Below are 24,581 nucleotides of genomic sequence, written 5' to 3'. Positions count from 1 at the left end.
CCGGTAGGATGATACCATAGTGGTCCCAGGGCAGAAAGAGCCCAGTTGCTCTGTGGAATTCAGTTCTGCTCCATTCTGCTGAGCTCCACAAGGCCCCCTCTGTGCCAGGCCAGTGCCAGTAGCAAGGGGTGGAAAGAGATCTGCCAAGACTCACCCCCACTGGGAACGAGCCCGTTGCTCAGTAGAGAAGCAGTACGGTTCTAACTCAAGCTCCTTCCAGAGCACTGGGGGAATCCTTCATTAGCCTTCTAGGTGGTCTGGTCTGTCACTGATGCTCTAATGTGCAAAAACACTTGCAGCAGTATATCCAAAAGGAAGTTTTTGTTTGTTTGTTTTTTGAGATGGAGTTTCGAGCCCAGGGTGGAGTGTAGTGGCGCGATCTCGGCTCACTGCAACCTCCGCCTCCCGGGTTCAAGCGATTCTCCTGCCTCAGCCTCCCGAGTAGCTGGGATTACAGGTATGCGCCACCACGCCCAGCTAATTTTGTATTTTTAGTAGAGATGGGGTTTCTCTATGTTGGTCAGGCTGGTCTCGAACTCTTGACCTCAGGTGATCCGCCCGCTTCAGCCTCCCAAAGTGCTGGGATTACAAGCGTGAGCCACCACGCCCGGTCCCAAGAGGAAGTTTTTAAGAAATGTCTCCTCTCGTTAATTGCAATGTCTCCTCTGCAACTCTATTTCTTTTCTTTCTTTCTTTTCGTTTTTTCTTTGAGACAGAGTTTCGCTCTGTTGCAGCTGGAGTGCAGTGGCATGATCTCGGCTCACTGCAACCTCCGCCTCCTGGGTTCAAGTGACTCTTGTGTCTCAGCTTCCCCAGTAGCTGGGACTACAGGTGTGTGCCACCACACTCAGCTAATTTTTTTGTATTTTTAGTAGAGATGCGGTTCCACCATGTTGCCCAGGCTGGTCTTGAACTCCTGAGCTCAGGCAGTTTGCCCGCCTTGGCCTCCCAAAGTGCTAGGATTACAGGTGTGAGCTTCTGCACCTAGGCAACTCTATTTCATCTTTAAATGATCATGTTTAAGCTATATTTCTCTATCAACATATCAAAATTAAATCATCATGATGTCCCACACACCCTGCTCTGTTTTACCACCCACTACAATTGGACTTCAGATAACATAGCATTCCACCACTTCCCTCCCCAACCTCCCCACAAACCCTTGAGTAGAAATCATTTAGAATTTCTGATCCAGGCCATCATTAATGTCTTCACTGGAACGTCTCTCTCCTAATCCAAGAACCATTTGGCTTGTCGCAGTGTGAAACTTCTTTTTTTTTTTTTTTTTTTTGAGATGGAGTCTCGCTCTGTCGCCCAGGCTGGAGCGCAGTGGCGTGATCTCAGCTCACTGCAAGCTCCGCCTCCCGGGTTCACGCCATTCTCCTGCCTCAGCCTCTCTGAGTAGCTGGGACTACAGACGCCTGCCACCGCGCCCGGCTAATTTTTTGTATTTTTAGTAGAGACGGGGTTTCACCGTGGTCTCGATCTCTTGACCTCGTGATCCGCCCGCCTCGGCCTCCCAAAATGCTGGGATTACAAGCGTGAGCCACCGCGCCCGGCCAGTGTGAAACTTCTTATAGTTCACATTCATTTCCTCATCATCCACTTAGATTTACCCAGTAAATTGTGGACAGAAATCATTGCTCGCCACTATTTTTTTCCTGATTCAGTTTTCTTTTATTTTTAAGACAGAGTCTTGCTCTGTCATACAGGCTGGAGTGCAATGGCACCATCTTGGCTCACTGCATCCTCCGCCTCCCAGGTTCAAGTGATTCTCATGCCTCAGCCTCCCAAGTAGCTGAGATTACAGGCATGCACCACCACGCTCGGCTATTTTATTTTTTGTATTTTTAGTGGAGATGAGGTTTCACCATGTTGGTCAGGCTGGTCTTGACTCCTGATCTCAATGATCCGTCTGTCTCAGCTTCCCAAAGTGCTGGGATTACAGACGTAAGCCACCGCACCTGGCTCTGATTCAATTTTCAATTGACTGGAATAATTTCTCAAGCAATTTCCTCAGAAAGGGCTCATTGATAGCATACTTTGAGTCCTCCCTTGTCCAAAAAATACCTTCTTTTGACCTCATCTACAATGATCTTGTCCAGGTCAGGGATTTTTTGATACGGTCCTTTTCTTTCAATGCTCTAGAAGTGGCCCTGTGTGTGTTCACTAGGGCCGCCATCACAAAGTGCCACAGTCCGGGCGGCTTCAACAACAGACGTTTCTCTTCTCACAGTTCTGGAGGCTGGAAGGCCAAGGTTAAGGTGTTGGCAGGTTTGGCTCCCCCAGGACTCTCTGGTTAGTTATAGATGCTGTCTTCTCCCTGTGGCTTCACAGGGTCCTCCCTCTGTGTGTCTGTGTCCTCATCTCCTTGTCTCATTAAGGACACTGGTCATGCTGGATGAGGGCCCATGCTAATGACCTCATATTAACTTAAGCACCTCTTTAAAGCTCTCATCTCCAAATGCCATTGCATTCTGAGGGTACGGGTGTCAGGGCCCCTACACATGGATTCGGGGGGCACAGTTCAGCCCCTACCAGCCCTGCCTCAGTTTTGGTGCTGGGCAGGCTGGCAATGCTCTGGCTCCTTCCTTCATGAGCCTGTCCTCTGTGTCTGGGGCGTGCAGAGTTCTTTGTTATCTTTAGGGTCAGAAAATGTCACCAAAGTGTCCAGACGTGTGCCTCCTTATGTTAATGTTCGCTGGACATCGTAACATTCTTGCAGCCTGTCGACGGCCTTGTCTCGCCAGCTCGTGGGCATGACGTCACTCCTCCTCCTTCCCCCCCATGCCTCCCCGTCTGCTCTGGCACACAGGCCATCTCCCCAGCATCTCAGGTCTGGGGGCCAGGTCTCTTGTCTCTCTCTGCACGTGTGGCTTCTCCATCTCTTCACTTTATTTCTGTCTTTTCTGATGCCTGCAATGCCCACCCAGCCTCCTCTGTGGCTGTTCTCTCTCTCTCCTCTACTGAACTGTTAAATCCAGAAACCAGGCCCTTCAAACCCCATGGGCTTCTGAATCTTCAGCAGGGGCCGCAGCAGGTGCAGGGTCTCAGATGGTTGGCTGCAGGCTCTGGGCGTTGGGGAGTGAGCAGCAGACGGGAGGAGGCCCACTCTGGAGGCAGATCCTGCAGAGATTGCTGCCGCCCCTGAGGCCCAGCTTGCCCGCTGCCCACCACAGAGGACCAGGGCAGCACTTTCTCTCCATCTCTGAGACCCACGGTCTTACGTAAACCCCCCTTTACCTGAGCTAGCTTGTTTGCACCAGAAGTTTTTAACTAAACCACAAAGTATTTGCTTTCTCCTGGTGCTGAGCTGAGGTGCTGAAGCCTGGTAGTTGGGTCTCTGGGCACCAAGGAAGGAATGATCTGTTGGCCAATTCTGAGGTTGTTGGGTTCAGGGGTGCGTTTTGAAGAAGTTCACCTCTGCATCAGAAAAGCAAAGGTGACCTCCGAACAGGGAAGGCAAACACTTGGGACCACTGTCCTGGTCATTTCAAGAGGCTACGAGAAAATACTGCAGACTCAGTTCCTGGTGAGGGCCCTCTTCCTGTTGTGCAGATGGCCGCCTTCTCGATGTGCCTCACGTGGTAGAGAGAGGTCGCTCTGGTGTCTCTTTCTTTGCTTAAAGGACACTAACCTCATGGGGGGGGGGGGTGGGCCCTACTCTCATGATCTCATGATCTCATGATCTCATCTAAATCCAAGCACTTCCCAAGGGCCCTGCCTCCTACTACAACCACACGGGAGCTAGGACTTGAATATGTGAATTTTGGGAGGTGAGAGAACACAGACGTGCAGTTCATAACACTCACCCAGTAACGGGCTCTGCTAACCCCCATTATAAGGAGAATAATCACTAAACTGGTCACAGTCAGAATCAGCTGAACTCCTGTGTCTCCATCCCCATCACTTTCCTCATCACGTGCATTCTGAAGCTGCAGCAGCTGCACAGTGACCAGGCTGAAAGCCAAGGGGCTTGGTGGACAGGCCAGCATGCTCTGCACTTAGGTGCGGAAGCAGAGCTGGGGAGAACACTGGCTCCCACGCACATGCCCTCAGATGCATCATGCCGTCTCAAAACAGCAAAAACACATGACAGCCAGCAGCATCTAGCTCCCCAGCTTAGTGAGAAAACCAAGCAATTGGAAAAGAAAATGGTTCAAACTCAGTCCATCAGGCCTGAAATCAATAATTCCTATTTGGAGTTCGTACATTCTCAGGCTGTGCCCTTAGCACTCAGGTGAACAGCAAAGGGGTTAGGACCAAAGGGAGGCTGTTCAAAGATTGTGCAGCATTTGAGAGGAGCAAGTCATTTAGATATCTCAGAAAAACACAGACCAATTGAAGCTATTTATTTAGTAAACCGAAGACATTTTTTCTTAAATTAAAAAGGCCATGGCCGGGCGTGGTGGCTCACGCCTGTAATCCCAGCACTTTGGGAGGCCAAGGTGTGTGGATCACGAGGTCAGGAGCTCGAGACCATCCTGGCTAACATAGTGAAACCCCATCTCTACTAAAAATACAAAAAATTAGCTGGGCGTGGTGGCGGGCACCTGTAGTCCCAGCTACTTGGGAGGCTGAGGCAGGAGAATGTTGTGAACCCAGGAGGCGGAGCTTGCAGTGAGCCGAGATCGTGCCACTGCACTCCAGCCTGGGCGACAGAGTGAGACTCCGTCTCAAAAAAAAAAAAGGCCACAACATCTATGAAATAACAACAGAATGAGAACTAAGAACAGAATGAGAGGAAAGCAGAGAAGGGAAAGGACATGGCTAAGAAAGTCAAAACTGCAAAAACAGAATTAAAATATACTGAAGCACCAGTTAGACTAGAACTAGTGCTATTTAACAGTGGATCTATTAAACGGACGACAATTTTAGGAAATTGCTAATATGCAAAGGGAAATAACAATAGATAATGTGTAAGATGAGGGAGACGAACAACATAAAAATCATAGTTGTTACTAAAGAAGTAATAGGCTGGGCACGGTGGCTCACACCTGTAATCGCAGCACTTTGGGAGGTCAAAGCAGGCAGATCACTTGAGGTCAGGAGTTTGAGACCAGCCTGGCCAACATGGCGAAACCCTGTCTCTACTAAAAATACAAAAAGGAGCCAGGTGTGGTGGTGCACACCTATGATCCCAGCTACTAGAGAGGCTGAGGCAGGAGAATTGCTTGAACCTGGGAGGCAGAGGTTGCAGTGAGCTGAGGTCACACCACTGCACTCCAGCCTGGATGACAGAGTGAGACTCCTTCTCAAAAAAAAAAAAAAAATAGTAATTAACAAAGATGTAATAGAGGAAAATTTTCTCAAGCTGGGGAGACAAAAATTAAAGGAAGGCCTGAGTGTGAAGGTCAAAGTGGGTAACTGATTTCCAGGCCAGATGACACATGTAGACATATTCTGACCAAAATTTTAAATCCCAAGGATACAGAACAATATTCTGCATGTTTCTACCAGGCAGGTAGCCCACACAGAAACAAAAATCAGGCAGCCTTTTGACTTTACGCCGATTTCCAGAACATGATAAAAATGGCTAGTCTTGAGAAAGGCTCCTGACAATTATCTGTGAATGCAACAGTAAAGTCATCCTCACACATGCAGGGGCTTGGAAAAATACCATTTGGGTACCCTTCCTGAGAAACCTATTTCAGGATGTATTCCAGGACACCAAGAGATCAACCACATGCTAGAGTACCAAGGAGACAATTAACATTTCAAAAGACTAGCAATGAGCTTGGAACCAATTAAATATAAAGAGATAAGTACATAAAGAGATAAATATGGTTGTAAAAGGTTACATTCCAAAGTCAAAAGCAATACTTGTAGAAAAATATAAATGGTAGAAACCATATCCATGGTGATAAATGGGATCAATAATTGGAAGTTAGGAGGAGGAAAAAGGTGGGGCGGGGAAGTTAACCATATCCTAAATTCCTAAACATGGATAATGGGAATCAAAAGCAATTTTTCTTTTCTTTTTTTCTTTCTCGAGATGGAGTCTTACTCTGTCACCCGGGCTGGAGTACAATGGCACAATTGCTGCAACCTCCACCTCCCGGGTTCAAGCGATTCTCCTGCCTCAGCCTCCTGAGTAGCTGGGATTACAGGCATGTGCCATCATGCCTGGCTAATTTTTGTATATTTAGTAGAGATGGGGTTTCACCATGTTGGTCAGGCAGGTCTCAAATTCCTGGCCTCAGGTGATCCATCCACCTTGGCCTGCCAAAGTGCTGAGATTACAGGCATGAGTCACCATGCCCAGCTGCAATTTTTATTTCTAAAATTAGAGAAATATTTAAAAGATTTAATAAACTTAATGGCAAGTACTAGTGGAATTATAAACAGGATTTCTCCTATGCAAATCACTAAAAAATATAAAAGCAAATAAGCTATAGTTCTTAAAGCAAAATACCACAACAAAGGGAAATGGTAAGAAAGCAGAAAGGATAAAATGTGATAACAAAGGGCAAACATTATAGTATATATAAATAAAAGCAAAATATTTAGATTGTTTAAAAATGTAATTATATGTTACTTCCAAGAGATATCTAAAATAAAATGGAAAGGTTGAAGACAAAATGACTGACAAGTAGGTGAAACCATATGAAACTTCCAATAATGACCATTTTTGACCTTTAAAAGATGGCAATTCTCACAGCTGAGCTCAATGGCTCATGCCTGTCGTCCAAGCACTTTGGGAAGCCAAAGCGGGAGGATTGCTTGAGCCCAGGGCCTTCCTATGTTGCTCAGGCTGGGCGACACCTGTGGTCCCAGCTATCCTGGAGGCTGAGGTGGGAGGATCACTTGAGCCTGGGAGGTTGAGGCTGCAGTGAGCCAAGATTGTGCCACTGTACTCCAGCCTGAGTGACAGAGGAAGACCCTGTTTCAAAGGAAAAAAAAAAAGGAATTTCAAATGGTAATCTTACTCACAGACATATGTACAACAAAATATTAATCAGCGAAGAACAACTCAGGGCAAAAATATATATTTAGCTAAGCATACATGATCAAGTAAAATCTATGTAAAAGTTACAATTGTCCTAAAATGTTGTGTTCCCAATGAGAGTATTGTTAATATATCTATATAAATAAAACCTATTAGAAGAACTGAGAAATGGGCAGAACGCAAATGTAATGGGAAGGCTAACACAGCATTATTATACTGCCATGGACTGCACGTTTGTGACTCCCAGGCACTCCTTTGTGGAAAGCCTGATCACCACTGTGATGGGTCTTGGCCCTGGGGAGGCGATTAGAACGTGAGAATAGAGCCATCACGAAGGAGATTCGTGCCCTTATAGCGAGAGACAAGAGAGCTCACTCTGCCCCTCCGCCTTGTGAGGACACAGCAAGAAGGCGGCCGTCACCATCTGCACACCAGGAAGAGACCCCTCAAGTTGGAACCAAACATGCCGGAACCTTGATCTCAGACTTCTAACCTCTAAACCTGTGAGAAATGTCTGTTGCTTAAGCCCCCCCAGTATATGGTATTTTGCTTATAGTCATCCAAGCCGACTAAGACATACACAGAACATGTTTTTCTGACCATGAACCAATAAAACTGCTAATAAGAAAGAAGGAAATCCTTCTAACCAGATAAACACAGAGGCTTAATCATACCATTTATGTTCACACAAAAGCATCAGTAGAAAAACTAAAAGTACCCAGAGAAATATCAGATACTGGCCAGAGGAGGGAGGCGGGTGATCGAAGTCTTCATTGTTCTCACCAGAGTCACAGAGACAGCTGAGAAACAGCTGAATCGATGTGGAGTCCGTAAATGATCAGAGTGACAGAGGCAGCCGTGAGAAGGAGGAAAGCTGAGGTTCCGTCATGTTCCCAGTGGGGGATAGGATGGAGGATAAGGGAGACTTGGGCCAAAGACTGTTTTTTTGACAAAAAAATAAAAAAATAAAAAAACTTATTAGGTGTTTTACCATATATGTATCACTTTAATGGAGATGTGTAAGGAAAAATAATTTAATGACAGATAACAGTAAAGTCCAAATCATAATTACAGGTGGCCACCACCCTTTTTTTTTTTTTTTTTTTTTTTTTTGAGACGGAGTCACACTCTGTCGCCCAGGCTGGAGTGTAATAATGCGATCTCGGCTCACTGCAAGCTCTGCCTCCTGGGTTCACACCATTCTTCTGCCTCAGCCTCCCAGTAGCTGGGACTACAGGCGCCCACCACGCCCAGCTAATTTTTTGTATTTTTAGTAGAGACAGGGTTTCACTGTGTTAGCCAGGATGGTCTCGATCTCCTGACCTTGTGATCCTCCCGCCTCGGCCCCCCAAAGTGCTGGGATTACAGGTATGAGCCACCGCACCCGACCAAGTGGCCACCACCCTTGTGGTAGAACTCCCGTTCGCAGGGTAGCCGGGATCCTCACCCTACTCTCTACCCTTTCCCACCCCTGTCGGCAGGTCAGTGGCCCCCAAGAAAGGGACTTACTCCCACCTGGCCCTCCATTTGCAGCTATGGACGATCCACGCAGCATTGACCACACATTCCTCGACCCTCAGGTCCTTCCGTCCCCCTAAAAAGAGAATTAGATGCTCCTTTCCTGAGAGCAACCCCATTCTGGCCCAGTTCAGTGAAACATCTGTGGTCTCTCTCTGGTTCCCCTAGGCCCTGGTTTTGGTTTTGAGCTAAATTATTTAAGGCTCTGTAGTCAATAGTCAATTAGGCACAGGTCCTTAGTGGCTCCTGATGGGCATGGATCATGGAGAACTAGAGTCCAATCCCAGATCAGGCAGCAGGGAGGGAACTCACACCAAAAGCGTGCAGCAAAGGAGTGAGACCGAAAGCGGTTTCTCCAGAACACCTTTTCTCACTCCTGTGCTTTCCTTCCAGGACTGGTCGGCCAACCCGCTGTTTGAAAGAAAGGACAATAAGAAAGAGGCCCTGTTAGACTTGGATGGAAGAATTGCCAACCTCAACAAGCGCTACACAGCAGTCAGGGATGCTGGCATGAAGATCCAAGCCATGGTTGCAGTAAGGAAACACCCAGGAGGTTTTTTGTGAACCCACTTGCTTTTAGCAGGGAGGAGAGAGTAAAGGCAGAGCTGGAGATTTCATAACAATGATTAGTGACACATTTTTAGTAGTCACAGAAGTCTGTGATCTGGCTGGATGCAGTGGCTCTCACCTGTAATCCCAGCACTTTCGGAGGCTGAGTCAGGCTGATCACCTGATGTCAGGAGATTGAGAACAGCCTGACCAACATGGTGAAACCCTGCCTCTACTAAAAATACAAAAATTAACCGGGCACGGTGGCACATGCCTGTAATCCCAGCTACTTGGGAGGCTGAGGCAGGAGAATCGCTTGACCCTGGGAGGCGGAGGTGGCAGTGAACCAAGATTGCACCACTGCACCCCAGCCTGGGTGAAACAGTGAGACTCTATCTCAAAAAAAAAAAAGAAAAAGCCTATGATGTTTAATCCAAGTGAGCCTTATCTTTAAGTAGTGGGCCACCCTTGCTGTACACTTCCAAGCCTGGTTCCTCCTGTGATGGGCCTGCCCTCCACTAAGGGTACCAGAGCCCTCGCCCTGCACAATGTGGGTATGGCCAAGTGACGTCTTCATACTAGGTCAACAAATCTTATCTTCCCAGGATGAGCTGCTGAGGGCAGCCACCGTGTGTTTATCGGCATCCTCCATGGATTTCCCATCCATGGGTGTGGGCAGGGAACAGTAACGTGGGAAGAGTGAGGACCATTCGAATGTGCACAGGGTGTATCACTACCCGCACACACAAATGGGTAGAATGTGATAACGCACTCCTGCTTTGCTACCTAGGATGTCGGCTGGTCCTTCTTGCCAGTAGTCCCAACAGGGACTCTGTTCCTGCCAGCCTCCTGGGAGCCCCCATGGTTGGCACGTTCAGTGGGAGAATGCAGAACAGTAGACTGGCATTCCTGGGTGCTCCGTCTGGAGTCCTGACATTGTATTGTGTAGGGGTTTTCATGTCCTCCTCACTTGGTAGTCATTTCACCCAGCTTGCATTTTAGTTTGTCTCTGAGGAGAATGTGAAAGGTGGAGCTTTGCATCGGCCTGTAAAAGAGAATATTCTCCCTTGAGCTCAAATATGGCTGGACGTAATGGCTCATGCTGGTAATCCCAGCATTTTGGGAGGCCAAGGTGGGTGGATCACTTGAGGTCAGGAGTTTGAGACCAGCCTGGCCAACATGGTGAAACCCCGTCTCTGCTAAAAATACAAAAATTAGCCAGGTATAGTGGCAGGAACCTGTAATCCCAGCTACTTGGGAGACTGAGGCAGGAGAATTGCTTGAACCTGGGAGGCAGAGGTTGCAGTGAACCAAGATTGCACCACTGCATTCCAGCCTGGGTGACAAGAGTGAGACTCCATCTCAGAAAAAAAAAAAAAAAAAAAGGATTTTAGGGCAGTTTTTGGGCGGGGTGGTTTCCAGTGGATGGTGCAAATCAGTGGTGTGGACTTTAATGATGAGTCACCCCATCCAGACAGACCAGCAGGTCGCACCCAGGGGTTGGGCCATTATTGGCTGTTCCTATTGTCACATCATCGCTCTAAAGATCGTCTCTCCAGGAAGTGACTTGACTGAACCGGAATCTGTTTTGCCTCACTCCCAGTTCCCATCCCTCCCCTCCCTGCCATGGTGCCAGAAGCTCCCTCTAAATTAAAATGTTAAACTGCAAAAACATTACTTGGAAGAGTTAACTGATTAGCTTGTTAACACTCTCAGAAGGGTTGGAAACAAGAGCACAGGAGAGAGATTTGACTTAGGGTTAGGAGACGTTCAGAGGGTAGGAGCATAGCAAGAGGGCAAGCGAGGAGGCAAGACTGGGCTGAGGCTGAGGCCAAGCAGCAGGGACAGGAGCCTAAGAGGGGCAGAGGCAACGAGCCAGCCTATCCTGTTCCCCAACTGTGATGAGATGGTGTTGCCTCTTGTGCACAACTCTGTCACCACGTATGGTTACTCTCATGACAGTCATTAGAGCCGTTTCTTTTTATCTGATGCTGAAGTTATTTGCGCCCAAGTCTTCTCTCCTTTATTAGAATAGACCTGACTGAGGGGATAGACCGAGTGGAATTAATCTTTGAGTTTCCCTATAGCACTTAGTATCCTAGAGATTCATCCATCCATCTGCCCGTTCATCCACTCACACATCTACCCACCTCATCCACCCACCCACCTCATCCACCCACCTCATCCACCCACCCACTCCATCCACCCACCCACTCCACCCACCCACCTCATCCACCCACCCACTCCATCCACCCACCCATCCACCCACCCCACCCCACCCACCCCACTCACCCATCCACCTACCCACCCCACCCGCCCACCCACTCACCCACCCCACCCACCCGCCCACCCACCCCACCGACCCATCAGCCCACCCACCCACCAACTCCACCCACCGACTCCAACCACCCATCCACTCACCCACCCCACCCACCCATCCACCCACCCACCCCATCCACTCACTCACCCACCCCAACCACCCATCCACCCCACCCACTCACCCACCCATCCACTCACTCACCCACCCCAACCACCCATCCACCCCACCCACTCACCCACCCATCCACTCACTCACCCACCCCACCCACTCACCCACCCACCCCACCCATCCACCCACCCCACCCACCCACCCCACCCATCCACCCCACCCACTCACCCACCCACCCCACCCACCCATCCACTCACCCACCCACCCCACCCACCCAACCCACCCATCCATCCACCTACCCACCCCACCCATCCACCCCACCCACCTACCCACTCACCCACCCACCCCACCCACCCATCCACTCCACCCACCCACCCCACCCACGCATCCACTTCACCCACCCACTCCACCCACCCATCCACCCACCCACCCCACCCCCCCACCCCACCCACCCATCCACTCACCCACCCCACCCATCCACTCACCCATCCACTCACCCATCCATCCACCCACCCACTCACCCATCCACTCACCCACCCACTCACCCATCCACTCACCCACCCACTCACCCATCCACTCACCCCACTCACCCACCCCACCCATCCACTCATCCATCTACTCACACATCTACCCACCCCAATCATTTGTCCACCCATCCACCCACCCATCCATCCACCCATCCATCTGTCCATCTACTCACACACCTACCCACCCTATTCATCCATCCATGGACTCACACACCTACCCACCCCATTCATCTGTCCATCCACCCACCCCACTCATCCACCCACCCATCCACTCATCCACTCACCCATCCACCCACCCATCCATTCATCTATCCACCTACCCACTCACCCATCCATCCATGTACCCACCCACCCATCCACCCGTCCACCCACTCACCCATCTACCAACCCCATCCATCCATCTATCCATCCACCCCATTCATCTGTCCATTCACCCACCCCACTCATCCACCCACCCATCCATGCACTCAGCCACCGACCCATCCATGCACTCAGCCACCAACCCGCTCAGCCACCCACCCATCCAGTCACTCACCCACCCATCCACTCACTCACCCACCCATCCACTCACTCACCCACCCATCCACTCACTCACCCACCCATCCACCCACTCACCCACCCATCCACCCACTCACCCACCCAGTCACCCACCCACCCACCCGCCCATCCATCCATCTATCCATCCACCCCATTCATCTGTCCACCCACCCACCCCACTCATCCAGCCACCCCACCCCCTAATTCACCCGTAAAACCAGCCACCCACCCACTCACCCCTCCAAACACCCACAAGCCCCTGCTCTGTGCCAGGCCTACTGCCGAGTGCTGGGGGTACAGTGGTGGAGAGGATGGTCAACCTTCACCCTCATTAATTTGGGCATCAAAAGGGCATGCAGGCCAAAGACAAATCAAAGGTAAATAAAATAATTCTGAGTGGCCCTCTGAGCCATGGTGGGCATAAATAACAGGTTGCTAGAGGAAACCCAACTAGAGATGGAGGATTCCTTTGGGAGGAAGGGACATTTGAGCTGAAATCAAAAAGATTGGAAGCCAGACCCAGCAAGAAAGTGAGGGAGCAGCCGTGCAAAGCCTCGCGTAGGGAGGAGGCCAGCACCTGCAAGATGCTCAAAGCAGCCCCGTGTGTCCGGCGTGTGAACATGGATGGGCGGTCCAGAGAGTCACTAAACAGTGTGACCAAAGAGCAAACACAGCTAGTGAAGCGAGGCCCAACTCTGTGCTTCTGTTTGCAGGAAAACGCAGAACTGTTCAGGGCAGACACACTGAGCCTGCCCTGGAAGGATTATGTCATCTATATTGACGACATGGTCTTAGATGAATTTTATCAGTTCATTCGCAAATCTCTGAATTTCCTAATGGACAACATGGTTATAGATGTAAGTTTTAAACATAAGGTAATATATATATGTATATGCATTCTTATCTGTTAGAATCTATAGTTTCTAGTTTCTTGATGAACAGGCTATCATTTTATAAATAGACTTATTAAAATATACCTTAGGCGATCTCCTTGACCTGGTTTTAAACTTGGAAGTCCTGCATCCCAGAATCCCCTCAGTCCCAGGCACTCAGGACCACTGGTCACCTTAAATCTGCCATAACATAAATTGGCTGCAGAAAACCTCAAGAGACCTAAGAGGCTGGTCCTACCTCGCTGCCAGGTGAAGGAAAGTGGACACCACTGCCCCCTACTCGTGTGGATTAGGGGGAGGGCCTCCTGTCAGCAACAACAGCCACCCACCTACTCAATTCTATACGGCTGAGTAGAAGGTAAACCAGTCAGCAAAGAGGTTGTGCTGGTTAATCCCATGGAGGCATGCTTTCCATGGCAGTGGCCCCTTTCCTACCTGTATCTTCTTTGAATTTATTTATTTATTTTTTTGAGACAGAGTCCTGCTCTGTTGCCCAGGCTGGAGTGCAGTAGCATGATCTCAGCTCACTGCAACCTCCACCTCCTGGGTTCAAGCAATTCTCTGCCTCAGCCTCCCAAGTAGCTGGGACTGTAGGTGCCCGCCACCACGCCTGGCTAATTTTTGTATTTTCAGTAGAGGCGAGGGTTCACCACCTTAGCCAGGCTGGTCTTGAACTCCTGACCTTGTGATCCACCAATCTCGGCCTCCCAAAGTGCTGGGATTACAGGCGTGAGCCACCACGCCCAGCCCTGCAACTTTTTTGTTGTGATGGTTTCCAAATGATTTTGAGTACTGCCAGAAGGCCAAGATCAAAGGCTCCCCCAGGCAAAGGAACGTGGCAGTGGCGTGCCCTCGTACTGACTAGGGAGGGTGGATGGTGTTTGAGCCTGGCATATGGGTCTCAGAGGCCAGCTGGTAACCAGTCACAGACCCAAAATTCAGTTGACGAAAGTCGTCGTCACTACAACTGTCCCAATGAAAGCGTCTCGATGAAAACCATAAAGAAGTCCCAGTAAGAAAGTGTCCTCCTCAAAGAGTTCCAGGGAGTCCTCCTACTTTGCGAGTAGCCTGGGTGCAGGAGCCGACCTGAGTCTTTAGAAAAGTCTGGTCACTCAAGTCCATGACAACTGACCGTTCATCCCAATTAGCACCTCACTCAGATACTGATACAGCCCCCTCCTGCTCATAGACAAATTGGGGGGCTCAAAAGCCCACCACCCACAAGTCCAATGGGGACTCGTTCGGGGGCAGATCAGTGGCCACAGTGTGATCTCACAGCCTGGTGGATCTTGGCCCATATTTTGAGAATCGTTAGTTTGGCAGGAAGATCACTAGGGTTGACCTCAATCCCATCACTGTAAACCAGACCAGCACCTGCAGCCCTGCAGCCTCACAGGGGCCTCCAGAGCTCTGTAAACCAGGACTTGCAAGGGAGAGGGACAGGCAGACTTGGCCAGCTCCTGCAGTACCTGCTTTGCGTGTTAGTGATTCATTTAGCCCCTGTAAGTAGCCCAGAACAACGGAAACAATGTCACCTTTTTTTTTTTTTTTTTTTTTTTTTTGAGACAGAGTTTTGCTCTTGTCGCCCCAGGCTGGAGTGGAGTGGCGCGATCTCGGCTCATTGCAACCTCCTCCTGGGTTCAAGCAATTCTCCTGCCTCAGCCTCCCAAGTAGCTGGGGTTACAGACACCCACCACCACGCCCAGCTAATTATTTTGTATTTTTAGTAGAGATGGGGTTTCGCCATGTGGGCCAGGCTGGTCTCAAACTCCTGACCTCAGGTGATCCACCCACCTCGGCCTCCCAAAGTGCTGGGATTACAGGCGTGAGCCACCGTGCCCAGCCAACAACGTCTCCATTCTATAAAATATTTAGCCTCATTTTATATATTTGGGGAAACTGGGAGTTAAGTGACTCCCCAAGGCCTCACAGCTGGCAAGTAGCAGGTGCGGGCTTTAAACCAAGGTCTGAGTTCTACCTGATCCTGCCCCTCCCCTTGCCCCAACCTGCCCCTGCCTGCTTTTGGCCTGTGGCTGTGCATTTGGCTCCGTAGCGATTGCTCAAGGAGTGGGGTGCGCTGAGACGTGAGCTCTCAGAAGCTTCCCAGGCTAGTGGAAGGCAGTGGCACATTGATGGTGCGGAGTGGATGATCAGGGCACTGAGAATCGTCTGATGGAGGACAGAGGTGTTGACCACTGCCCACCCCACCCCTGTTGCAGGAGAGTATCGCTCCGCTGCTTGAGGTCCGCATGGAGCTGGACGAGGATGGGCTGACCTTCAGCCCGTCCCTGGAGGTGGGCTCAGATCGCGGCTTCCTGGCACTGATCGAGGGCCTAGTCAGCGACATCTACAACGTAGCCAGGCTCATCCCTCGGCTGGCCAAGGACAGGATGAACTACAAGGTCAGTCCTGGCCTCTTCTGGCCGTACGCAGGGCCATCCATTGCTTTCCCCAATTGGTGTTGCCGCCCTAACTCAGCAAGGCTTGGCTGTTTACCATTTTTTTTCTTTTTTTTTTTTTTTTATATTTTTGAAACAGTCTCACTCTGTCACCCAGGCTGGAGTGCAGTGGTGCGATCTTGGCTCACTGCAACCTCCACCTCCTGGGTTCAAGCCATTCTCCTGCCTCACCCTCCCGAGTAGCTGGGACTACAGGCACCCGCCACCACGCCCAGCTAATGTTTTGTATTTTTTTAGTAGAGACGGGGTTTCACCGTTTTAGCCAGGATGGTCTTGATCTCCTGAACTCATGATCCACCTGCCTTGGCCTCCCAAAGTGCTGGGATTACAGGCGTGAGCCACCGCGCCCGGCCCTATTTACCTTTTAAATGACATCGTGTGACCTCTAGGATGGCATGGCTACTTCTCTCCCCACTCCCACATCTGTCCTCCTTCCCAAAGCGGCTTCTTCTCACTCAGCCTGCCTGGGTTTCGTTCCCTCATCATTCCTCCAACCCCCCAACACGATGACAAGAGGGTGACCTTTCCCAACTTCCTGACTGTTCACTCAGTCCTGTAATTTTTTTTTTTTTTTTTTTTGAGACGGAGTCTCGCTCTGTCACCCAGGCTGGAGTGCAGTGGCGCGATCTCGGCTCACTGCAAGCTCCGCCTCCCGGGTTCCCGCCATTCTCCTGCCTCAGCCTCTCCGAGTAGCTGGGACTACAGGCACCTGCCACCACGCCCGGCTAATTTTTTTGTATTTTTAGTAGAGACGGGGTTTCACCGTGGTCTCGGTCTCCTGACCTCGTGATCCGCCCACCTCGGCCTCTCAAAGTGCTGGGATTACAAGCGTGAGCCACCGCGCCCGGCCCACTCAGTCCTGTAATTTTTTTGAGACAGGATCTCACTCTGTCACCCAGGCTGGAGTGCAGTGGTTCAATCTCGGCTGACTGCAGCCTCTGCCTCCTGGGCTCAATTGATCCTCCCTCCTCAGTCTCCCAAGTAGCTGGGACTACAAGCATGCATCACCAAGCCCAGCTTGGTGATATATTTTTTGTAGAGATGGGGTTTTGCCATGTTGTTGCCCAGGGTGGTCTTAAACTTCATTTTTTTATCTTTTGAGACAGAGTCTTGCTCTGTCACCCAGGCTGGAGTACAGTAGCACAATCTCAGCTGACTGCAACCTCTGCCTCCTGGGTTCAAGCAATTCTCCAGCCTCAGCCTCCCGAGTAGCTGGGACTACAGGTGCATGCCACCATGCCTGGCTAATTTTTCTTTTTTTTTTTTTGTATTTTTAGTAGAAACGGAGTTTCACCATGTAGCCAGGATGGTCTCAATCTCCTGACCTCATGATCCACCCGCCTTGGCCTCCCAAAGTGCTGGGATTACAGGTGTGAGCCACTGTGCCTGGCCTCAGTCCTGTAATGTAAACACTGTGATTCTGCCAGTACTCAGGCAATTTGACAAACGTGCCTCCCGCTGCCTCCCGAAACCGTCTCTTCTAAACGCATCAAACAAGACACATAGAGAGCCTGGCCAGGCTGTGGGGTAGGAAGGACAAAAGTCATGGGAAATTTAGCTCCCCGCTTAAGGGAGGTTGGAGATGGTGTGTTTGTCAAAGAATCTAATTGTATAGCAATACAAAAAAATCTGAAAAGACTTAAATGACCTAAATGTTTGTGGAAGAGGGGAATGGCTTGACCAATTCTGGCCCAAACACAGATTCTGTGAATTGTCACAATGAACCAAGGATGGAAAGGTGTTGTGACAGGTTATTAGACATTTATCAAGTTACAGAACAATGTTTAGAACATGGTTTCATTTGCTTAAACAAGCAAAAATCTGGGTGAGTGCTTACTAGGATGGGAGGAAGGAGGGAGGGGAGAGGGATGTGGCTGCAGGCTTTTCCTCTCATGCATTTCTGCGTTGTTTGAATTGTAAAATAATGGACACGTATGATTTGTCATAACAAATATTTACAGCGAGATGAGCTGTCCTGTCCAGGAGGGAGGGAAGTGCGTGTGCTCGTGTGTGTATACATGTGCTTGGTTGCATATGTGCCCGTGTGCATATCTGCATGTGTGGCGGGGAGGCATGCATGTACAGAGGTGACGTGAGGACATGTGGGAACAGCTAACAACCTGAGAAGGTCAAGGACAGCTCCCGAGAGGAGTGGGCATGTGAACGGATTCTGGGAGGGTGGGAGGAGGTTTCCATGCTGAGAAGATGGCTGTGATTTTAGGCCCAAGTGCAGGCAGCAAGCTGTTCCAGAGTTGAGAATAGAATTTGCCCTAGTTACGCAGACGCTAGGTTAACACGTGTCCTCAGAATCAGTGTGTCCAGGGTGTGCCCCTCCCACTGTCCCCAAAGCAGGCTGCTCTTGGGCACCCACAGTTGCTGCAGACAGAGCTGCTCCACCCCTGGGCTCTGCCAGCACACACACTCGGGCTGTCTTGCAAACACCCTGGGACGCTCAGGCAGAACTTTCCAGAGCTGAAGGGCCTGTTGCCCGGGAGAAGGGTCCCTCAAAAGCCTGCTGGTCTAGCAGAGTCTTACCTGGTGCCAAGCTGTGGAAGGCAATGAGAGGGTCAGGCACCTAGACTGCTGTGTCCCAGGGCCACTTCCCAGAGACCCAAGTACCCTAGCTTGGTGGCAGAGAGTACCCAAGGTATGCTTCCCATGGGTACCAGGGTGGCTAACCCAGAGGAGTTGGGGTCAGGACAAGGAGGAGACAGAATGTGGGCCCCAGGCTGCCACAGGAATCTAGAGAGCCGAGCTGCCCACAGGGGACACCAGCAAGGGGCAAAGACCCCAGGCAGCAGGCCTCACCTGCCTCTGGTATGCCAGGCTGCCCCCAGCCCAGCCCAGCCCAGCCCAGCCCAGCCCAGCCCAACTGGAACTTGGATCCCACCTGGGGAGATCCAAAGGAGTGCAGGGGACGATCTCGGCTGGAGCGGTGGATGCCTGGAAGTTACCACACTGAAATCCAGAAGCACCTGCCTGTGCTCTGAACACTGCACTCCCCACCCTGAGCAGAAGGAGAGGCCGTGAGGAGGGGTGAGAGCCGCATGTCAGGCACAGGCGAGCCCGTGACTGAATTCCGAAGAACACGCCAAATCTTTCCTGCAGCCACGAGAAGCTTCAGGCTTCTCTCCCCTGTGGCTTCTTTTCATCCACAACTTACATGCAGGGTGGCCCGGCCCAGCCCTAGGGCCAACCTTCCCCTTCCATCCCTGCCGCACTGACTTCACCTCCTCAATTACTCCGTTTCCTTGTCCCACCCCTTACCAACAAGGTCCCATAGACAAGATCCCCGTGCACATCTGGGCCCCGATGGGGTCTCTCTGCAGCTGTGATGTGGGCTCTGGGCTATAGGGGCCGTCTTCAGTTGTCTGGTACCTGACCCTGGGTGATTTAGGGCAGGGGAAATACTGGCTTGGTGTGAGAGTTGGGTAAAGGGGAGTGGTTGAGGGTCGGCTGCTTTGCATGTGGAAAGCATGCCCCCAGCTGAGCCTTTTGCTATCTCAAAGAATTGCCTAGCCCTGAGAAGGGCAGGCTATTCCTGGCCCATAAGGGTTTTTTATTTTATTTTTTTAAGACGTCAAAATTGGGCTGGGCGCATTGGCTCACGCCTGTAATCCTAACACTTTGGGAGGCTGAGGCAGGTGGATCACCTAAGGTCAGGAGTTTGAGACCAGCCTGACCAACATGGTGAAACCCTGCCTCTAATAAAAATGCAAAAAATTAGCCAGGCATGGTGGCGGGAGCCTGTAGTCCCAGATATTTGGGAGGCTGAGGCCGGAGAATCACTTGAACCCGGGAGACAGAGGTTGTAGTGAGCTGAGATCGGGCCACTGCACTCCGGCCTGGGTGACAGAGCGAAACTGTCTCAAAAAAAATAGATGTCAAAATTTCATAAGATACAGACAATAAAAATGTGATTAATACACACACCCACCACCTTGGGATTCTCCAGTCCTGTATATAAGCCAATGAGTTCTCTTTTTGCTTAACCAGTTTGGGTTGGGTTTTCTGTCACTGGCAACTAAAAAGATCCTGTCTAGCACTGGCCTCTCGTGCTCTCTGCTCTAGCCACCAACAGTAGACTCTTTGTAGTTCCCCTAACACACTACCTCCTCCCACCACAGGGCCTTTGCACAGGCTTTGCTGTTGCCAGGAAAGCCACTTCTCTTGCTCCTTGTCTACCCATCCATCAGCTCTCAGACCAATGGTCATTTCCTCAGGGCCATTCCCTGACCTGCTCCCCATTTCACCTGAAGCAAGGGGGAGGGCGGAGATGCTTTTTTCTGTGATTCTTTGATAAGTGTCGGACCCCATTCCTGGGCTGTACACTCCCTGCCTGTGTCCCCAGTATCTATGCCAGCATGTGATACACAGCGAGGGCGAGCTATTGAATGAATGAATCAATGTGTGTGTCATCTCAGGGTTCCCCAGACAAACGTCACACTTGGTATACCTTCCCATGGTAGAATACTGCAAATCGGCAAAGGTTCCTATTTCCCATGGTGAGAGCTTGGGCCAGGCACAGTGGCATGTGCCTGTGGTTCCAGCTACTTGGGAGGCTGAGGCAGGAGGATCGCTTGAGCCCAGCAGTTCTGGGCTGTAGTGTGCTATGCACCAAGTTTGGCATCAATATGGTGACCTCCCAGGAGCAGGGGACCACCAGGTTGCCTACAGAGGGGTGAACTGGCCCAGGCTGGATACAGAGGTCATCATGAGAGATTGGAAGCCCTTTTGCCAACAGAGCCACTTCTCAAGGCCGAGAGGACAACACCTAAATTATGAACCAGGCAACATACCTCCCCTTTTTGCTTCTCCCCTGCCCCTTTCAGATGGACCTAGAAGATAACACAGACCTCATAGAGATGAGGGAGGAGGTGTCCAGCCTGGTCATCAATGCCATGAAGGAGGCCGAGGAGTACCAGGATTCCTTTGAGAGGTACTCCTACCTCTGGACGGACAACCTCCAGGAGTTTATGAAGAATTTCCTGATATATGGGTGCGCAGTCACCGCAGAGGACTTGGACACCCGGACAGATGACACCATCCCCAAGACACCGCCCACCCTGGCTCAGTTCCAGGAGCAGGTGCGTGCAGACCTCACCCACCAGTCTCCTTGTCTCCAGAGTCTTCCAGGAGAGGATCACCAGGCTTGCTTTAAAACTTGGGTGAATTGTTTGAAGATGCAGGTTACCAGGTAGGGCAAGGCAAACAGATCAGGAGGTGACCACCATTAGAAAGGCAGTTTGTTACTCACAGTTCCCAAGAAGGGGGCATAGCACACCACAAAGGCATGCACCGGAGAGGATCAGGGTCACTTAGGAGGCAGGGGGAGCTGGGGGAAATGTGTGCAGTAAAGAGCCTTTATTGTGGCTTCCAGGGAAGGAACGGGCAGAGGCCACAGGCTTAGGGTTGGCAAGTTTGAATAATTTCAACAGGCTCTAGGCTATAGGGGCTGTCTGGTACCTGACCTCAGGGAGATGAGGGCTGAGGGCGAGTGGGTAGCAGCCCAGAAGGTAAAACCCTGTGAGAGCCCCCTCAAGGGGATGGTCGGAGGTGTGGGCTCTGGGTTGGCTCATTTGCATGTGAAACCACGCCCCCAGGTGAATTGTTTGTTGTCTCTCAAAATCGACTAGGCCTGGGAGGGGTCGTCCATGGGCAAGGCCCCAGATGTCAGAGCATGAAGAACACAGAAAATCACACCTGTCAGTAATAACCTCAAATGTAAATGGATTCAATTCCCGACTTAAAAGATACAGACTGTTTGAATGGATTAAGGTGACCCCAATATATGCTGCTTACAAGAAACTCACTTCACCTGTAAAGATGGATTGAATACAAAAGGATAGAAAAAGAAATTCCACACAAACAGAAACCAAGAACAAGCAGGAATAACTATAGTTACATCAGATAAGGCAGACTTTATGTCGGCTGGGCGCGGTGGCTCACTCCTGTAATCCCAGCACTTTGGGAGGCCGAGGTGGGCGGATCACGAGGTCAGGAGATCGAGACCATCCTGGCTAATATGGTGAAACCCCATCTCTACCAAAAATACAAAAAATTAGCTGGGTGTGGTGGCGGGCGCCTGTAGTCCCAGCTACTCGGGAGGCTGAGGCAGGAGAATGGTGTGAACGTGGGAGGCAGAGCTTGCAGTAAGCTGAGATTGCGCCACTGCACTCCAGCCTGGGCGACAGAGTGAGACTCCGTCTCAAAAAAAAAAAAAAAAAAAAAAAAGGCAGACTTTATGTCAAAAAGAGTGAAACGAGACCAAGAAGGTCACTATATAATGATGAAAGGATCAACTCAGCGAGAGGATTAAACAATTCTACATATCTATGCACCCAGCACCGGAGCACCCAGATATATAAAGCAAACAGTAGTAGACCTAAAGGAAGAGAGAGACCCCAATACAGTAACAGGGATTTCAACACCCTACTGTCAGCATTGGACAGATCATCTAGACGGAAAATCAACAAACATTGGAGTTAAACTGTACTTTAGACCACAGGGACCAACAGACAGCTGCAGAACACTTTATCCAACAGCTGCAGAAAGAATGCAGAAAATAAGAAAACATAGTTAATGCACAAACCTCTAGCTCTGTTCCCAACGCACAGTGAGAAAGAGGGCCCCGTGGGTAAGGGTGACCCATGCCCAGGGGTACATTCTGTAGCACAGGGTTGGGGCAGCGGGAGGAGTGACAGAGGCCTCAGGTCGTAAATCAGCACCAAGAAGGAGGAGCTAGGGGTGCCCTTTAGGAGCCTGTGACCTGATTCACCTCTTAAAGCTTCTGTCCTACCCAGCTTCAGAAGTCCTGCTGCCATGACCCGTTCTGCCCCTTTCTGATGGACTGGCACCTTCTGGGGCTAGACTCTGGGGCTGGAAGGAACAATAACTTGGAATGAGGGCCCCCGTGTGCCCCGCACTGCCCTTTGCTGACCCCGGCCCCACAGTGGCCGGCAGGTGAGCAGCGCAGGTGCAGTGCGGGAAGGCCCTGGACTGAGGCCCCGTGCTGACGCCCCACCAGGCTTGCAGGCTATGACAGGCCGCCAGTGGCCGTGTTTTCCAGATCGACTCCTACGAGAAGCTGTACGAGGAGGTGTCCAAGTACGAGAACACCAAGGTGTTCCACGGCTGGCTGCGGTGCGACTGCCGCCCCTTCAAGCAGGCCCTGCTCAGCACGATCCGGCGCTGGGGCTTCATGTTGAAGCAGCACCTGAGCAACCACGTCACCAACAGGTGGGTGTCCACCTGTGTTCTTGGGGAGCCCAAGGAATGTGCAGAGCACCGGAGAGTGGCCCTCCACTTGAGTGGGTGGCATTTGTCAGGTGCCTCCTCCAGAGTAGCAGGGGGTGGAGGCTGGGCTTCAAGGCCAACTGCCCCACCAAGCGTGAGCAGAAAGGTGTCACCAGGCTGCAAGCAAACATTATTCCTCCTCCAACCCCGGTGTACCAAGCACCTGCTCTTTCCGGGTGCCAGATGTGGAGGAAACCTGAAGTCTGGCAGAGAAGGCTGGCACTGAACAAACAGACTGGCAGCCGTGGAATTATAGGCGGCCGTCAGGGCCATGATGGGCACAGTGCCAGGAGAGAGCATCGTCTGGCTGAATTCCATCCAGGAGGCTAGTGAAGGCCTCTCTGGGATGTGGCCGTAGCCTGGGACTCAAGGATGGGCGTGAGCTAAGTTGAGCTGAGGCTTGGGGTGCTGTCCGGGCAGGGGCTGAGTGAGCTGGAGGGATCCAAGGTGGGCAGGGGCACTCCCTTCCCAGCTGGGGCCTTCAGTGATGGCCAGTCGACCTCACCGTGGTGGTCCCCCTCTGATGGGGCTCCGTACCATCAAGGGTGGGCTCAAGGGGGACTGGGTCCATCACAAATGGTCCCCTTGTCCCTTAGCCTGGCTGACCTGGAAGCCTTCATGAAAGTTGCCAGAATGGGCTTGACCAAGCCCCTCAAGGAGGGGGACTATGACGGGCTGGTGGAGGTGATGGGGCACCTGATGAAGGTCAAGGAGAGGCAAGCAGCCACCGACAACATGTTCGAGCCCCTGAAGCAAACCATCGAGCTGCTCAAGACCTACGGGGAGGAGATGCCGGAGGAGGCCCACCTGAAGCTGCAGGTATGTGGGGGGTGGGCGTGGCTGCGTCCAGGTGAGCAGGGAGAAGGCTGTGGGAGGCACCACCAAAGGAAGAGGCAGCCCAGCCGCGACCATGGACCAGCCCATCACACACAACCACGGGGGACGCTGCAGGCTGGATCCCCTCTGGACATCGGATCCCCATGGAATAGGGAGGCACAGGGAGGAGGTTTCTGGGGGACAGGAGACTCTGGGGACTGCCTCCACGGTGAGGCCAGTGCTCCCTCCATTCCATTGGTGTTTTGTTGGATTAAAAATGCCTTCATTGTAATCCCAGCCCTTTGGGAGGCCAAGGCAGGCAGATTGCCTATGCTCAAGAGTTTGAGACCAGCCTGAGCAACATGGGTGAAAGCCCGTCTCTACAAAAATACAAAAAATTAGCCAGCCGTGGCTGGCTAGCGTAGTCTCAGCTACTCAGGAGGCTGAGGCAGGAGAATTGCTTGAACCCGGGAGGCAGAGGTTGCAGTGAGCTGAGATCGTGCCACTGCACTCCAGCCTGGGCGGCAGAGAGAGATTCTGTCTCAAAAAAAAAAAAAAAAAAAATACAAAATGCCTTTATGTCCCACATCTCGTCTTGAGTGCCTGGTG

The 24,581-nt window shown here is 51.2% G+C and overlaps 1 protein-coding gene across 1 annotated transcript in view; it reads left to right on the top strand.

Annotated features, from left to right (window-relative positions):
- The window catches only part of DNAH17 (dynein axonemal heavy chain 17), a 152,947-nt gene that overhangs the window by 24,195 nt on the left and 104,171 nt on the right, over window positions 1-24,581 (top strand). Inside the window, exons 17-22 of the mRNA XM_055240980.1 lie at window positions 8,861-9,001; window positions 13,222-13,365; window positions 15,621-15,803; window positions 20,693-20,947; window positions 22,930-23,099; window positions 23,753-23,975. Of these exons, the coding sequence (XP_055096955.1) occupies window positions 8,861-9,001; window positions 13,222-13,365; window positions 15,621-15,803; window positions 20,693-20,947; window positions 22,930-23,099; window positions 23,753-23,975 (1,116 nt within the window). The remainder of the gene's footprint in view (window positions 1-8,860; window positions 9,002-13,221; window positions 13,366-15,620; window positions 15,804-20,692; window positions 20,948-22,929; window positions 23,100-23,752; window positions 23,976-24,581) is intronic.

This window comes from Symphalangus syndactylus, chromosome 14 (assembly GCF_028878055.3).
Source record: "Symphalangus syndactylus isolate Jambi chromosome 14, NHGRI_mSymSyn1-v2.1_pri, whole genome shotgun sequence".
Lineage (NCBI taxonomy): Eukaryota > Metazoa > Chordata > Mammalia > Primates > Hylobatidae > Symphalangus > Symphalangus syndactylus.
This window is presented reverse-complemented; position numbering and strand designations above follow the sequence as displayed.